We start from the raw sequence: 16537 nt of genomic DNA, 5'->3' as shown, positions 1-16537 counted from the left end.
ATGCTTTTTATTTCTCTCTGAAGCAGAATCCCAGATCCATCCACACATTGCAGGAGGTGGTGAGTGGGTTTCAGTTTTGAGAAGAATGAAGTATGTGGTCACTGTGAAGAAGGAGAGAAGAAAAACTGACAAGTAAACGTGTCAGGTAGAGTCCAGTTAAAGCTGGAAGCCGTGAACTTGGAGCAGCAGCATTCGGTGGTTGTGGGGTTCTCTCTAGGGACTGGCGTGTAGGAACCAAGAAGCTGGCTAGTTGGAAGGATCTCGGATGTAGCTGGGCAGGGATTGTGCTCACCGAGGGGTCTAGTCTGAGTAGAGATGGGAATGCAGGGCAGGGGTTCTGATGAGAAAAACTGACAGTTGTCGGGGTTGGAGGGCTTGTTGAAATGGACAAGAGGCAGTAGTGGGAATGAGACCCAGAAGGTCAGGAGGTGTGAAGGTGTGGGCTGTTTAATTTTAGGATTTCAGAAGTAGAACAGTTTTGAATTGTGTCAGATTCTGAGTGTGACTCTGGAAAAGACTGGCTAACTTAAGTTCTGCCTTTGGACCGTTCACCACATAAGTAGTTTAGGTAACTGTAAATATTTATTGTCTTGATATTTTAAAAGGTTATTCTGGAGATGCAGAACTAGAAAAACAAGTAGTAAGCAGAGTGTTTATTTTTAAAATTACTTAAAAAAGGTTTACATAGATGTAGGTTTACATAACTTGGCGACAACATTTAAAAATGTACAGGCTATTTCATATTATTGCACTTACTCTTTAATAATATAAGGCATTTTATTTTACATAAATAAAGGATTTACACACCATACAACAGGTGTGGTGCCAATTAACCATAAAATTAAATGGATGTGTATGGTAGAATAGAAATAAAACTCAACTGACTTCGACCTTCACGGATCTATCCTTGCAACTACGATTTATAATGTCATAACACGTATTTACCCTCATAGCTTATTGTGAATGACTGAAGAGTTAAAAAACCAAAACAATGGAAGTTTTAGGAGGACAATAATACCATTAGTGTTCACTTCAGGAAGTGTGGGGATTTATTAGACTAATTGGAAATACTAGTCATGCCTTGAACACTGAAGACAAATAAATAGCTATCTTAGGGTCAAAAACAGTTGATCTTTTGTTTCCTCCCTTACATTCCAGCTGTCAGCCAGGGAACCCTGCTGGCAAGGTCTACTAGAAACGGCTGATGACTGGCACCGAGTTGAGTGAGCCAGCGGTCTGGTCTGCCCTGCGTCCTTCAGACATGCGTGAGGCAGGCAGTCTGGGAGGAGACCGTCCCACTGCTCGGCACTGCTCTGGAAATCCCTGTCTGTCCACAGAGGACTGTGCAGTTCTTAGTAGGCACAGCTGGAAGAGTAGAGGCAGAAAATAGTTTTCAGTGTTGCCTTCAGATAGTCTCATGTCAAGAAAGCAAACCACAAAACTGACCCCAGAGACTTGAAAACAATCTAGCATGCACCTTGCACTGACTTTCTATAGTATCCTACCTGGAACTGTAGTGTAAAGTAGAAGTTAAATTAGGCCTGTCTAGCTAATTCCCATACTATGTTTTCTTTTGTATTACCTGTTAAAAAATGAGAAAGCTGGGCTCACAACCAGATGCTTAACTGCCATCTGAGAGACCCCTCTGGGCCAACTCCACAGAGGTTTACTGGCATTACTCACTCATAAAAATGGTGTACAAAGGTGATGGCTCAAGTGCCTCCATGGAATCGGGGGAGTATAATGACCTGAGTTCTTTTCTTCAAGCCATAGACCCAAGCTATAGGTTAAAGCAGCACCAACAAAAGACCTTAGCGTCACCATGCGCACAGGTGCGCAGCCTCACCTCCATTCCCAGACTCATCAGCGAGCACACGCCCCCTCGCGGATATGGGTGGTAACTGCATTAGTGCTGCTCCCTTACCTGGAAAGAGGGGACTCGCTCCTGTTCTCCATTTCCCTCCTCCTCAACTACGTTTTGGGAGGGTTTGCAGTCGGAGGGGAGAAGAGCCAATGTGACAAGGAACAGCACCTGCGAAGCTGGCGCTTTGAGAGGAGAGCAGTTGGGACCAGTCTCACAAGTGGCCTGAGTCACAGCTCTCTTATGCAAGGAAATGATTCTGGCAGAAGGAAGAATTTGCAAAACAACAGCAAAATCTTCAGTCACCGCAGAGGTATGTCAACACCCGGGTCAGGAGAAATGATCTGATGCTTAGGAATGGTACATTTTTTAAGCTTGTTGGAAAAGGGGCTGGGGGGGGGGGGGGTAGTAAATAGAATGCCTATGATTATAAATCCAAGAATTCTAAAAAGATCATTTGATTTCTAAAAATTTAGTTTAAATGACTGGTTGTAGTGCATAAAATATAGAAATGGAAACCCAGTGACTAGTATTTTTGCCTGCTCTTATGTTGGCCAGTTTTGAATTCAAGCACTCATGCAAGACAAGTTCCAAACCCAAGACAGGGTGCTTTCAGAGCTGGAACTTCCTGCTCATTTAAGCAGCCAAGTGCATGGCTATTGAGTGCAGTTCCTCAGAACTGCATTTCTGTAACACAGCCTTAGGACTTACACTTTCCGAGTATGACCCACCCTTCATGGTGATCAGGAACCCACTGAGTTGAACTCTGCATCATACATTGCACATTACACTCACTAAAAAATACCACTTTCTGGATTTTGCTTTTTCATTTTTGGATAATTCCTGAGCTCAGCCTAACCATTAGGTCATAATTGATTTTTTTTTTTAAGTCTCTCATTTTCATTTCAGGCCTACGGCTCCATCCGTTGAATGTGCCCAAAGCATTGTTATTTACTTACAAAATTACATAAAACTAGAGTCCATTTAGTTGTGACATTTGTGCTGCCCCCCAGACTCCGTAGGCCCCCCAGCTGCCTGGGTTAGGTATGCTGGGAGGACTAGTAGAAAGAAGCGAAGGTCTGGCTACATGTTTGAAGTGAAAGAGGGCGTCATGCCACATCTTGTGTCCCCATCAGGAGAGCTAAAGGTAGGGGACAGGCACTGGCCCAGAATGAACCCTCCCGGTCCAGGGGGAAGGCTTCTGGAGTTGAGCTTCGTCTGGCAGTAAAAACGTGGAGGTGGTTTACAGTCCCTGCCTGCACCATGTGTCCTCTGCTGTTGCAGGACCCTGTCGTTCAAAGAAGTCATTCTGATTTGCTAAGGTACGAAGGGAACGGAGAAAAGGAGATGCTTCTTAAAAAAAACATGTCCCTGCTCAAGCTTGTTTCATGAAGCATTCCTGTGCTTCCTGATTACTAGCTGCACAGGGCCCTCGGGGACAGACTTCATAATATTCCAGGCATCGAAGTGCATGAGCCCAACCAGCGGCTTCCCGTTAATGGCGAGGATTTCATCTCCAGCTTCGATTGTTCCTGCCTGTTCCGCCGCCCCACCTGTGAGGGAAGACAGGGGAGCTGGGTACTGCTGTAGGACGCACAGCGAATTCCAAGTAAGCGAGAAACCTCAGTGAGGAAACCCCCTCCCGGCGCTGTTGCCAGTCTCAAGAGAAGGAGACACATGGAGCATGCACCCATAAAAAGAAATCTGCCTACATAAAACATTCAAATCTGTAACTCTTTTCCTCCCTCTGGAAAACACGAACAACTGAGGGGAAGATACTTCAAAAGAATACAGAAGAGAAAGTTAAACAAAGGAAGTCAGCAGCTAAAATCCAAATGGCCAACAAATGCAGGAAAACAGGTCTAACTTCTGCATATTAACAGATACTGGATAATGCAGCCAACTTCTGAGAATCAGCGACTTTGGAGATTTGGAGATTTAATTAATTACTTAAAAGCTTTAACATTTGTACACTACAGCTTTGTGTATGTTAACAGCAAGTGTAAGTCTTCTCTTTACCTTTTGCACATGATTATTTAAATATCTAAAACAATCGTATTAGAAGAGACCGTGGGAGCACTGAGAGAAAAAGGCAAGGACAGAAAAATGCCCAGATACGGAAATAATTTTCTCAGAAAACTGAGATGTAGCTATTCTAAGTTTCTGAAAACTATTGTAAGTATTATTTGATATCAATCTACCTATGATTATAGTTGATTTTAAAGATTGATAAAATAATAAAAACAGAGCTGGAAGAAAAATAAGTTCAAACCCAATCCACCCAAGGATACAGTTTATGTTAATGATATAGGCAGATACTGTCCTTAGTATATAACATGCCCTAATTCTAATTTTTTATTTTATTTTATTTATTTATTTTTTTTATTTATTCAGTATAGCAAGGGGAGAGAGAGTGAGAGAGAGAAGGGGGGAGGAGCAGGAAGCATCAACTCCCACATGTGCCCCGACCAGGCAAGCCCAGGGTTGTTTTTTTTTGAACCGGCAACCTCAGCGTCTCCAGGTTGACGCTTTATCCACTGCGCCACCACAGGTCAGGCCCCTAATTCTAATTTTTAATTGAACAATGCTAATATTTAGTATACTAATATCAGTATATATGCATATGTATAAGTATACATCATATTTAATATCACATAATACTGATACTGTTAGTGGAACTATTGTTAACATAATTATTCAGCTCAGGAACCTGAAGAGACTTCTGGAACTGTTCAACATCACAAAATGAATGAGTGAAGGTCAGGAAGAGACTGTACCTGCCAACCATTCAGTGATGCTTACTTTCTTGTACAAGTCTGGTATTTGCAATTTTCAGTGAGTATGATCTTGGCCGATGTTAAGTACCCCAGACTGGCCTTTCTGATGGCATTATTTAGCTGGTATTTCACATCAGTAAAAGCAAATGTTAATGAAGAACACGGAGACAGGAGCATGGAGTTAGAGATACAGAAGTTAGGGGCACACACTCTAAAGCCAGACTGCAGGGTTCACAGCTGGTTCTGCCACTTAGCCTATGACAGCAGGTGCTTGTACAACTCTCCCCTTTTGTGAAATGGGGATAACAGTACCGCTGTGGATGACATAGGTTAATACGCGTAAAACAACAGGGCTGACACACGCTGATCCTGTATGTCCTAGAGCATTACATACAATTTAGTTTTTTTTTTAAACAAATTGATTTCCAGATGGAAGGCACCGAGAGAGAGCAGACAGGCGCACTGGGTTTTGTGGCATGTTACCTTTGTAGACTCTTTTAATGAACAGGGGCCCGTCCCCAGACATGGATGTTCTCCCCCCATCCAGGCTCAGGCCCAGCCCGGCCGAGGTCTTCAGGACTTCAACACACAGGGCATCGTGTGCAGCGACGCTTCTCCCTGCAGTCAAGATGGAAACGACAGGGACACTCACTCCCTCCTGCCTGCCACCCTCGAGTCCCATCTACGTGGAAGTGCTGGTGACACCTGAGACCAGCATTAGGGCTGGTCTCCCAGTTTGGAGCACCCTCCCGGCTGCTGTGTTCTTCCAGTGCCTGCACCCTCTGCAAGCGTGGAGGCTGCCCTCAGGCCCACGCAGAACTCTCCAGAAGCCAGGCTTGCTGTGGCCCAGCCCCTGCAGTCGGCACCCGTCTCGGTGAGGCTGAAGCCACGCCCGGGGAATCAGCCCGTCTTCAGAAACAGAAGCAGGGCCGGTTCCAGCACGTATTTACTTAGTGGGCTTACTGTGGCGGGCGCACAGAAAATGGCGTTCTGAACCTCCTTTTGTAAACTCCCCTTGCTTGATTCAGGTCTCTGTCTTTAACAGATTGGTCCCCGCATTTCCTTATGTTCTTTGGCTGTCTCCCAAGTCTGGCGCTTCTCTTCCAACCCTGGTGCCCCATCATGAGGGTTTCTTGTTTTACTTACCAGCCGCTTCCGTCCTAACATGAGGATGGATGTGCAAAAGGGTCCTTAGGACATTTAGGGAAGCTGTCAAATAGTCTTTTAAAATCTTCAACAGTATGACTTTAACTACTGGGTCTTTTTCTAAATATGTAACTTATTAACATTGCTTTTGCAAGAAGCATCCACAAACACTAGACTTCACATTTAATTTCTCTGACCCAGATGATAGTGGCCAGAGAGTCCACCGTGCCCGCTGCTCACAGCCTGCCCACTGGTGGGCTAGTCTCTTACCCACTCCAGGCTCCGGGGGGCTGGTTTTTTTGGACGAGCCCTTCCTGTTAGCTGTGGGCGGCTCCTGCCGGGTGGAGGGCATGGGCGGGTCACCGCCTTTCTTGACGACCATGAGGACATCTCTGTGCAGCTGGGCCTGGTGCAGAACCTTCAGGACCTCCCCGTGGGCTAGGCCAGCCAGCGCAGTGCCGTTGATTGACAGAACGACATCCCCTCGGTTCATAGTCCCTTCCTGAGAAGCTGCCCCCTGAGAAAATACCCTGTGGACCTGGGACAAGGAGAGGACAAAGCCAAGTGCATTGATGACCTCCAGTGAAATCAAAAGGGTAAGTGCAAACCTGCAGTAACGGAACCTTCTAATGGCAAGTTTTCCAAATCATACAAACACTGGGTTTATCAGAGGCATACTCAGTGTGAGGGGTAGAATTACAAACATCAGGGCCAGCATCTGAATACATTTGTACTCAGCTTCTTGCTAGTTTCTAATGTGTGCCCAACACTCCGCGGGGCAGGAAGAGGGCAAAGAGCCACAGGACCGGGCCTCGTCCAGGGAAGTGGGTCTCAGAGGCCTCGAGTGATACACACATTTAGGAGGTGTTTCTTAAGAAGTCATTTCATAAGCAAATGCAGGTTTGGCCCGTTAATTCTAATGGTTTTCTAAAAATAATATTTAGGTGACTTTGAGGCTATAGATAATTGTGTTTGTGTGTATTGGCATCTGATGAGTCACTCGGCCTGTACACATCAGTGATGTGTGAAAAGGCACATCTTTGTCAATGGAAGCCTTCTGTACTATTCCCAGTTCCCCACTACCGGGCATGGAGGAGTGACCAGCGACAGCGAGGAGTGACCAGCGACAGCGTTGGAGCTCGCCGCCACGCGTCCCGCCCGGTCTCGATGGGACTCGGAGACCGCTTCCCTGAGAGCGTCTTGGCGTGGTCACTTACCACAGTCGGTCTGGGCTCCATGTCTGCCCCTCCGGCCACACTGAATCCCAGACCCGAGCCTTCTTTTTTAGACAAGACTATGAAGTAAACATCTTCTTTATTCTAAGGAAAAGAAATGGGGGTACAAACTCTATGCGGTGTGCCAAGAGGAGCGAGTGCTGATCCACACCCTGCATTGCTATTCGTCCCGGGGCGTCTGGGGGTTTCCCGGGCATTCCCAGAACCCTGGATGCAGAGGGGCCCCGACCAGCCGGGCGCCGCGCTCCCCCGGGCGCTGCCGTGCAGGGTGCTGGGGTCCCTCCTGGAGCTCGAGAACCGTGGGAAGGAGGGCACAAACCAGGGCGGGGGCAGGGGTGGCACAATTTAGAAGCCAGTCCGGTCATTCTAGGCACCAATCAGACTGCGTTTTCCCAAACTTGACCATGAAGGGAATTCTTTATTCTATAGTTGTATCTACAGCTCAGCAACCTGCACAGCAGTGGAGGGAGACACCTCAGTGCCGGTGGGGGCCCCCTGGGGCCACATGCTCCAGTCCCCCCCCCCCAGCTTGCTGGGTGCCAGGTGCAGTCAGTAAGCTAGTTAGTTAAGTACTCATAAAACACAAGGTATATTTGAAAACCTGAAGTGTGTTGCTATATTTAAGTACATCAAAACTGTCAACTCCCATGTTGAACATTTAGTTATATCTAAGTTTAAGTTATAGAAGGCCGCCCTTTGTTTCAAGCATCAGTTGAGAAAGGGTGATAATAAACGATCTGAAAATGAAAAATGAGCTGGGTTTAATTACACTGATTTTTCACTTCGTCCACCCATACACCAGAGATGACTCAGCATTGCTACGCTTCCCAGGAAGTGGGTGATGATTCATCATCAGTTCAAGGTGTTCTCAAACACAGCAGCAGGAAGAGTCTAATAATAACCTTTAAGGGTTGCCTTGGCGAGAAAAAGTAAAAATGTGGAAAGAGAAAACCACCTCTTACCTGTGCTGGGGAAGTGACCCAGTATTTTTGAAAGTGTTTGGTTCTAATAGTGAGTCCTGAGGGCTAATCTTAGCATTTTACATTTCTCTACAGTTCATTCAAACCACATGCTGACAACAGATTGTCCTGCAGGACCTGGGTGGTGGGTGGGGGGGATTCTGACTCTCTGGACAAGTTCGACTCAGTGGAGTGGAGAATGATGACTAGGCTTTCTCAGCAAAGACGGGGACATGTGTTCTGGCAGATGATCTCCATGTGCAGTTTCTCAGAGGCAACGTTTGAGGCTAAAATGGGAATACTTCTACTGAAATGCATTATTGGAGCAATGAGACAGAAAAATTTTAAACAGGACTCGCCTGCATCCCAGGACGAGCTATCACCAAAATTTTACTTTATTCAAAATAGTACCCCCACCCCTTGTGTTGAGGACACAAGTGTGCAGGCAGCTGATCGAGTGCCAGGCCAGACCTTGCATCTGGAGTAAAGGTGGCCTTTGGCGGAGCGTGATCCCACTGCACCGCCCTGACCGGAGAGCCCCGAGCAAGACTTCTCACGTGCAGAGTGCTTACCTGTTGCAGCAAGCCGAGGGAGGATGGGAGATCCCTTTCACTGAAAGGGAACGGTGCTGGACCTCACATGGTGTTTCCTGACAGCAATTGACCCGACCCAGTGGGCGCAGAACCAAGAGGAAGCTGAGGGTGCTGGTCTCTAACCCACTCACCTCCATGCCCTCCCACTCCCATGAGATGCCAACATCACAGCCCTTCTGATACTAGAATTTCTGGGTCAGTGTTCTCAGATGACACCAGTGACCCAGGGACATTACCACTCAAGGAAAATTGTTCATATTTGTTTTTTTCTCTATAAAGAAAATTTTCATTTCTTAGGGTTCAAATCTCTATGAATAGTCCTGGGACATTAATGTTGCACTTCAGAGAAGTATTCTAGCTAGCAACCCATGGTTTCTTTTGTTACTGTTATTGTCACATCCAATTTATTAGAAGACTTGATTTGTAACAACTCAGCTTCTCTGGCGCCCCAGACTTCAGAAGCTCAGACACCTGAGCCAGGGCAGGGCTACACAGATGTTAACTCATTTCCCCAGCAGATGGCGCCCTTGACAGGTAGTTTCTGTCCACCTAGGTGGACAGAGGTACCTTGTGATCATTCCCCAGCCGTTCCAAGATGCCTAGTTCTGTTTTGAGGTTCTGCAGACAAACCCTAAATGTGGGATGGCATTGGGGAGATCAGTAACTAGTCGCACTGGGGAATGGAAACAGCAACACGCCAATCTGGCGCCTAAAACATGCAAGACTAGGCTTAGCTTCTAAAGCAGTCTGCAAGTAAGCGAGATGGAAGACTGAGCCGTGGGCTCACAAGTGACCGGATCTCCGAGCGCGTGGACACACCCGGGCACTGACCTGGCAGCAGCTCCGCCTCCCTGTGTTTCCCATGTGTCACTCACCTCTGATTGTGCTTCCGCTTCCTGCATGAGAGTTAGGACGGTGGAGTTCGACCTCACCGACAACAAAACAGACTGTAATCTTTGCTGGTCCCCCGCTGAGACTAGAAGTTGATTCAAACTAAATAATAATACAAATATATTAGAAGAACATGAAAGAAAAAAGCAGTTTCTCCATTGTGTAAGGATGCATTTAAAACGAAATCCTTCCACCTATACTGTTGGTATTTCTAGTGGGAATTACTGTGGAGTCAGGGATTCCTCCAAGATGCTAGGGGACCGGTGTGGGAATTCCACACAATTTGACATTAAAAAATATGTAGTATATCGGTACAAGTACAACGTTTTAAAATGTTAGAAATTTCCTGTTTAACTCAGTCACATTCAGAAGCTGGATTCTTCCCTGGGGTGCAGCCCCTCTGGCTACCGCCTCCTTCCGGGTTTGTCTAAGCGCCAAGCCCGTTTGTCTAAGCGCCAAGCCCGAAGGGAGCTCTCCTCAGCTGGCCCCTTGGCAAACTTTCCCTGCAGGCTTTTCATTGTTCCAGTAATGGCAGGAAAAACAAAGGGGGGTAAAAGTGATGTGGTTGCTGGTCTGGATGCAGGAGCAGGAAAAGGACATTTGTGGAATTTACTCTGATGTCTGAATAAAGTCGACTTAATTGTGTTCTATTGTGAGCTTTTTTTTGATCAGTGGACGGTGGTTATATAAGATGCTAACATCAGGAAGAGCTGGGTGAGGGGTATGTGGAAACTCTGCGTTATCTTCACAATTTCTATAAAACTAAAACTAGTGAATAAAATAAAAGGATATTTAAATAAAAGGGGGAGGGGCAGATACTTACTTAACTGACCAGCTTTTTCTGGAAGACAGATCCTGGTTGGTTTCATCCCCATCCCTGGCTGAACTGGGTGCCCCAGGCTCACCGGCTTTAGGCCTGCTTCCTCCTGGACAGGCCCTGTCCCCCACCTTCTCAGGACACAAATGGGCAGTGGATCCATTGAGGCCTCCGGCAGGGGAGCCCAGCGACCTCCTGGGGACGATTTCCAGCTCGGTTTTGAAGAGCACGGCCGTGGGCCCCGCTGAGAAGTCCTCGCTGCAGAGCTTGTCGAGGTCGGGCATACTCAGGGCTCTCAGCTCCTGCAGCTTAGAGCGCGACAGAGGCGAGGGCTGCGTGTGGCGCACAGAAGACTTGTTCCTCTTGCTGGGAGAGGCCGGGGTCACGGTTGGGGTGGGGATTCCGGAAAGACCGAGGGATTTCTTTGGGTCCGAATCAGGGCCCGTGTTCCCGGCCTCCACCAGATTCTGCCGGGAGACCGTCAGCGCCACACTGGATGGGGACTTGGTTATCTGGGCGGTGAGGGTGCTGGCTTCGCTTTGGCTTTCGCTGCAGGAACTCAGACTGCGTCTCAGGGACCTCGCTGTCAGTTCACTGGCATGGCTGAGGCTCCCCAAAGCCACGCTGCCCGATGACCGTCTCCCAATGGGAGGCTTGGAGCTCACACATAGAAAAGTGGAAGCCCCAGACTTGGCCACAGGCCTATCAGAATTGGCCAGGTTCTCAAAGGACTTGATCCTCTGCTTCACAGAAAAAAATGAGGTAGATTCATGGGGCCAGTTCTGCTCAGAATAGTAATGTCTTCTGGTGACTCTGATTTTGTCCGAGACCAGGGAGCTTGTTTCCTGCACAGAAAGGACAGCGCCTTCATCTGTTGTGGGAAGGGTCCTCGACGTGTCCAGCAGGGGCTTCACACTGTACAGACCCTGTCCGTTAACCAGGCCGAGAGCACCACCTCTGGATGCCTTGGCCTCCAGGAGGCTGCCGCCTGTCGCAGGGATCTGGCTGTCCCGGTGAGAGCGGCCTGGGCTGTGCAGGGACGGCCCATCCCGTCCGAAATGGCTTGAGAACTGGGCTGGCATGGAGTAGGTCCTGGTCGCTGGCCTTGGTGTGAAATAGGGACGGTCATCCAGCGCTGGGCCCACAGGTGTGCCACTCTTGGACGTCCCAGGAGAGTCTGACATCTGGCTCAGCTTTCCCGGCGAGGAGCCTGCCTTTCTAGCAGGCAGCTGTGGGGAGGCGGCGGCGGCCAGCTTTGCCACGCTGGCGGACCGCTGCATCTCCCGCTCCACCTGGGAGGCGCGCGAGGCCAGCGGGGGTGGCTGATCTGGGGATGATTCCACTGCCTGGTGACAGAGTCTGATTTCACTCTTCTCCTGACAGTTGCCCTGGGCCAAGAACCCTCCCTGTCTGTCACTTTGGGCTGACATGTCACCACATCCATTCTTTGGCATTCTTTCAGAAGAAATTTCAACTATTTTCAGCTGGTTGGTTCTTTCTGGGGGATCACCAGCAATTGCTTTGTTTACTTTGTCGCCCATCACCCTGGGTTGGGCGGCTTTTGATGCCAAATCTGTTTGGTTGGCTGCGAGCTGCTGGCCCTGCCCGGGACGCGGGAGTTCCCCTCTGTCCATTGCTGTGGACATGCTGCTCTTGGACACTGTGGGACCTGTCCCTGAGGCCACCTTGCTCTCTGGTCCACACTTAGGCAATCTGGGGGTGGCCAGGCAGCCCCTGTCGGGTTCGGAGTGGAGAGCCGTGAGGAGCCTTCCACCTGCACCTTGCTCAGGAAGAGCCCTGGGGGAGGTCAAGGGCGAAACGAGCGGTCTGATGCTCGTGTCTGACGCCGATGGCCGCAGGGCCCCGGGGACCGCAGGGGGCAGCTTGCTGTCCATCCCGCACTGGGGAGACTGGACAGTGGCTGTGGCATTTCTGTCGGGCTCTTCGCGGTCAGCTGCGTGGGACCGGTGGGAGGCCACCTTAGAAAGCGATTTGTGAGAGGCCTGGGGTGAGATGAGGGACTTCCTGGGGTCCGTTCCGGCCTTGGGCGCATGGGCAGCAGGGGCCTCGGGGCTGCCTTTGCTTCTACTTTTGATGCTCAGTCTCCTCAGCTTCGGGCCGGATTTGGGTTTCTGACAGTTACTTACAAGGGTTTCTGCTGGGCTCTTTTTAGGGAGGTCTTTATTGTCAAGGTTCTGAGGGGGGCTGTTGGGCCCAGCAGCCCCCTTTTTGTGGTTTGTGCTTGACACCAGGCCTTTGGAGTCAGGACTTGGGGCTGGCATGGTGGACTGCTCCCTCTCAGTCTTGCTCGGCAAATGCGTACCTGGGTTACTCTTATTGATTTCTTTAAACCAGGCCATGAGGGGCCTCCTGGATGTCCCTTTTGGTTTCTGCAGCTGGTCCTCCAGGTCTGGACGCTCAGAGATGTGCAGGTTTGCCAGGACAGGCCCCTTGTCCTCGGGGACACCCCTGCTAACGGATAACCGATGTTCAGTTGAGCTGACATTTGTTTCTTGTTTTTTCTTTGGGGTTTCACCATCCACCAGGTCACGTCCCAAACCGTTTACCATGTTAGGAGAGCCGAGGGTGACTGCCGTGCTGTGAACACGCCTGGCGACGTCAGGCAGCTGGTTTTCCACAGTGGAGCCGGAGCTGGTAGCTTCCACAGTCTGTCCATCACACCGGGCCCTGTGGTTCTGGGTGACCCGTGGGTCCGCAGGAGGCTCCTGCGCCGCAGAGCTCGCAGCCAGGAGAGCGGGCGTCTGCGGGGGGTCGGGGGCGAACGCGCACGGGGCCCCCGACATGAGCGCTGCTTGGTGGCGCGGGCTGCCGCCAGCCTCGCGCAGAGCGCGGTGCTCCAGCGGCAGGACCCGGGCCCGGGCAGCGCAGGGCGCGCTTGGGGGCCCATGTGCTGAGCAGATTTCAATTTGCTCCTCCTCCGACTCCGTCGCCTCGTCCTTGCGGGGAGACCCACGGGGACGCGGAGGCGACCAGTTGTTGCTGGTGGGAGCTCGTGGGGCTTCAGCGAGCGACTCGGGGTCGGAGGACGAGTCCTCGGCGTCGCCGTACATGGATGAGAGGGAAGGCTCCGTGCTGTCGCCCAGGCCCGACAGGGACATACTGTCTTCGTGGAAATGGCTAAAATTTCTAGAGTAGTTGCTCAAAAAGTTTTTGTTCACAGTAAAATGTTTGTCAGGATGAATCGAATCCAAAACGGAAGGCTGGGCGGTCCACGCTGCGTGCGGGGGCAGACCGGCTGCCCAGGCCCTCCCGGGGGCGGGGGTGTGGGTCCCAGGCACAGGGGTCTGGGTTCCCGGGGCGGGCTCCGTGCAGCGGCCGCTCCCTCCAGCTCCCGCTCCCGTCAGAGGCGGCCCCTGGGAACCGCCCGCGGCACTCAACTGGTCCCCCGTGTCAGGAGACGGAAGTCTTCCTTCCGGAGCATCCAGCTCCTTGATGAGCCTGTCGATGTCAGTCACAGGGCTCCCTGCGCCCTCCCCGGGGCAGCAGTGCCCCGAGGCACCGCCACACACCGCTTTAACCTTGTCAGCGGGTGCGGTCCGGGAGGGGCCGGCCTTCGGGGCCCTCCCAGACCCAGAGTCCGTCCCCTCGAGCAGAGCGGACTCCCGGGACTGGGCAGGCCCGAGGATTCCTGTCGCTTGCAGAGCTTTGCTGTGGTCACCTGGAACTCTCCGTCTCTCCTCCTGGCCCACGAGGAGGTCTGGCGACAGGACAGCAGTGGCTGGAGTTGCTCCCTGTGGCTCAGCGGCCTTGGGCGCAGCTGCGTGCCTGGTGCTGTCCGCGGCTGCTTGGGTTGGGCCGCAGTCCGGATGAGCCGCTGCTATCTTCCCTGGGCACATGCTGTGGCCCCGGGCAAGGCTGGTGGGACATCTGTCCTCGGCCTTGGGGTCCCTGGGCGACACTGGCTCCCTGCGGTCCTCAGGCTGCCTCACTTGTCTGGTGTCCACTGAGGTCTCACTGGGGTCAGGGTGAGTGACCCCCTTCTGCCCCGGGACAAGGCGTGGGGAGCCGTCCAGTCCTGTGTCCAGAAGGTAAACAAAAGGTGGGGTGGGAGGGGAGAGGGGAAAATGTGAGAAAATGGAAAAACTCAAGTAAAAGAGTAGAAAACTGCAGTCTCAATCTTTTTTGTCTTTTTCACCAGGACATTCCATAACCTGGGTGTGGGCTTCCCGTATTGAAAATGAACAGCACCCCGCTGTGGTTGCTCTGGAATGAGGGGGCCACCGCAAGCCGGTGTCTGCGCCCTCAGGAGGGGCACGCCAGCGCTCCTTCCCTTGGGGTTCCCTGCACATCCCTCCGAGACAGCAGAGCCACCGGGCGCAGGCTGTGGCTCTAGGTCACTCTTAGCTTCGTGGTGGTTCCCTCAGAGGCCGATGATGGGAAGGATGTCGACTCAGCCCCGATAAATCCTGGTAGGAGGCCAGCAGCCCTACAGCCAGTGCTGTAGGTGCGAGCCACATGGAGGTGCCATGCGGCTTCCTGATGAGGGCAGGCTGCAGGTGTGCTGACACCCGCACCACCAGTGCTCAGGGCAGCCTGCAGGCCGCTCTGATGTTTTCTGCTTGGTTTTATACTCGTCCTCGGTGCATCTGATCTCATATAAGCAGAGTATGAGACTTCAAAGGACGGGCGATCCTTTTTTGCCATCTCATGTCTCATTTCCTCTAATGTACTCATCACCAAATGGGAAAGGAGTATTGACCGAATGCCATGCGTGCACAGGACCGGGCACTGGGGCTCTGCGCTTAGGCACACTGATCCAGCAGAGGTGTTAGATGCAGGCAGTGTTTAAATACCATTCGTCTGTGTAAGAGTGTTTTCCCACTTACAATTCTCCACATGTACAGATTTTTAGAGGAACTGCTGCCCTCACATCTAGCAGCATAATGAATGATAAGATATCTTACCTATCTCAGGTGGCTGCCCCTGCTCTGGTCCAGCCTCGGGTAGGTTCTCAGTGAGGCGGCCAGCACCTGGGTGGGGCCCATGTCCAAGAGTCGGCTCTCCCGGAGATTCCTGGCACAAGGAAAACAGCAAGTCACTGTCAATACTCCTCAGGTTTTCTGCGTCCCAGGACATCGTCTGCAGAGGAGAGCTGGTTTGGGGAAAGCTCAAAAAGCCCTGGGCCAGGAGCCCTGAGGTCAGATTCAGGGTTTGAGGCCCACCAGGAATTGCATGGGCTCGTCACTCTCCCTAAGCCTTAGTTTTCTCAACTTTAAAATGTGAGTGATCAGGGAAATGCAAACCAAAATCATGAGATACCACCTCATGCCTGTTAGGATGACTATAATAAAAAAACAGAAATAACAAGTGTTGGTGAGGATGTGAAGGAATTAGAGCCTCGTGCACTGCTGGTGGGAATGTAAATTGGTGCAGCCACTGTGAAATGTAGAGGTTCCTTAGAAAAACAAAACCAGAGCTAGCATATGACCCAGCAGTCCCGCTTCTGGGTAAAAATCCAAAAATGGAAAGCAGGGTCTTTAAGAGATACTACTATACCCATGTTCATAGAAGCATTATTCACAATGGCTGAAATATGGAAGCAACTCCGATGTCCATCAATAGATGAATGGATAAGAAAAATGTGGTATATACATAAGATGGAATATTAGCCTTGAAAAGGAAGGAATTCTGATATATACTACAACAATGGATTAGCTTTTTTTTTTTTTTTCCAGAGAGAAAGACAGAAGGGAGCGAGATAAGCATCAACTCATAGTTGCAGCACTTTAGTTGTTCATTGATTGCTTTCTCATACATGCCTTGACTGGGGGGCTCCAGATGAGTGAGTGACCCCTTGCTCAAGCCAGCGACATTGGGATCATGTCAATGACCCCACACTCAAACTGGTAATCCTGCACTGAAGGCGGAGACTTTGAGGTTTCAAACTGGGGACCTCAGTGCCCCAGGTGAATGCTCTATCCACTGTACCACCACTGGTCAGGCAACATGGAGCTTTGAGGACAATATGCTAAGTGAAATAAGCCAGTCACAAAAAAGACAAATTCTGTATGATTCTGCTTACATGAGGTGCCTAGAGTAGTCAAAATCACAGAGACAGAAAGTAGAATGGTGGTGGCCAGAGGCTGGGTAGGGGCAACGGGAGTTACTGTTAAAGGGGCAGTCTCCGTTTTACAGGAAGTGTTCTGGAGATGGGTGGTGGTGACAGCTGCACAATATGATATTAATGTCGCTGACCTGTACACTTGAAAATGATTCAGATGCTAAACTATGTGTATT

The 16537-nt window shown here is 50.5% G+C and overlaps 1 protein-coding gene across 8 annotated transcripts in view; it reads right to left on the bottom strand.

Annotated features, from left to right (window-relative positions):
• Positions 1-650: 650 nt before the first annotated feature.
• PDZD2 (PDZ domain containing 2) overlaps positions 651-16537 on the bottom strand; it is a 340539-nt gene continuing 324652 nt past the window's right edge. For all 8 annotated transcript variants that reach the window (XM_066244174.1, XM_066244185.1, XM_066244194.1 and 5 more), the window contains 7 exons: positions 15205-15313; positions 10286-14315; positions 9447-9564; positions 7002-7103; positions 6055-6322; positions 5122-5256; positions 651-3414 (listed from right to left, as the gene is read on the bottom strand). In XM_066244174.1, the coding sequence (XP_066100271.1) occupies positions 3248-3414; positions 5122-5256; positions 6055-6322; positions 7002-7103; positions 9447-9564; positions 10286-14315; positions 15205-15313 (4929 nt within the window). In that variant the 3' untranslated portion in view covers positions 651-3247. The remainder of the gene's footprint in view (positions 3415-5121; positions 5257-6054; positions 6323-7001; positions 7104-9446; positions 9565-10285; positions 14316-15204; positions 15314-16537) is intronic.

Source organism: Saccopteryx bilineata, chromosome 1 (genome assembly GCF_036850765.1).
Source record: "Saccopteryx bilineata isolate mSacBil1 chromosome 1, mSacBil1_pri_phased_curated, whole genome shotgun sequence".
In the NCBI taxonomy this organism is placed as follows: domain Eukaryota; kingdom Metazoa; phylum Chordata; class Mammalia; order Chiroptera; family Emballonuridae; genus Saccopteryx; species Saccopteryx bilineata.
The sequence above is the reverse complement of the archived record's forward strand: the minus strand, read 5'-3'. Positions and strand labels throughout refer to the sequence as shown.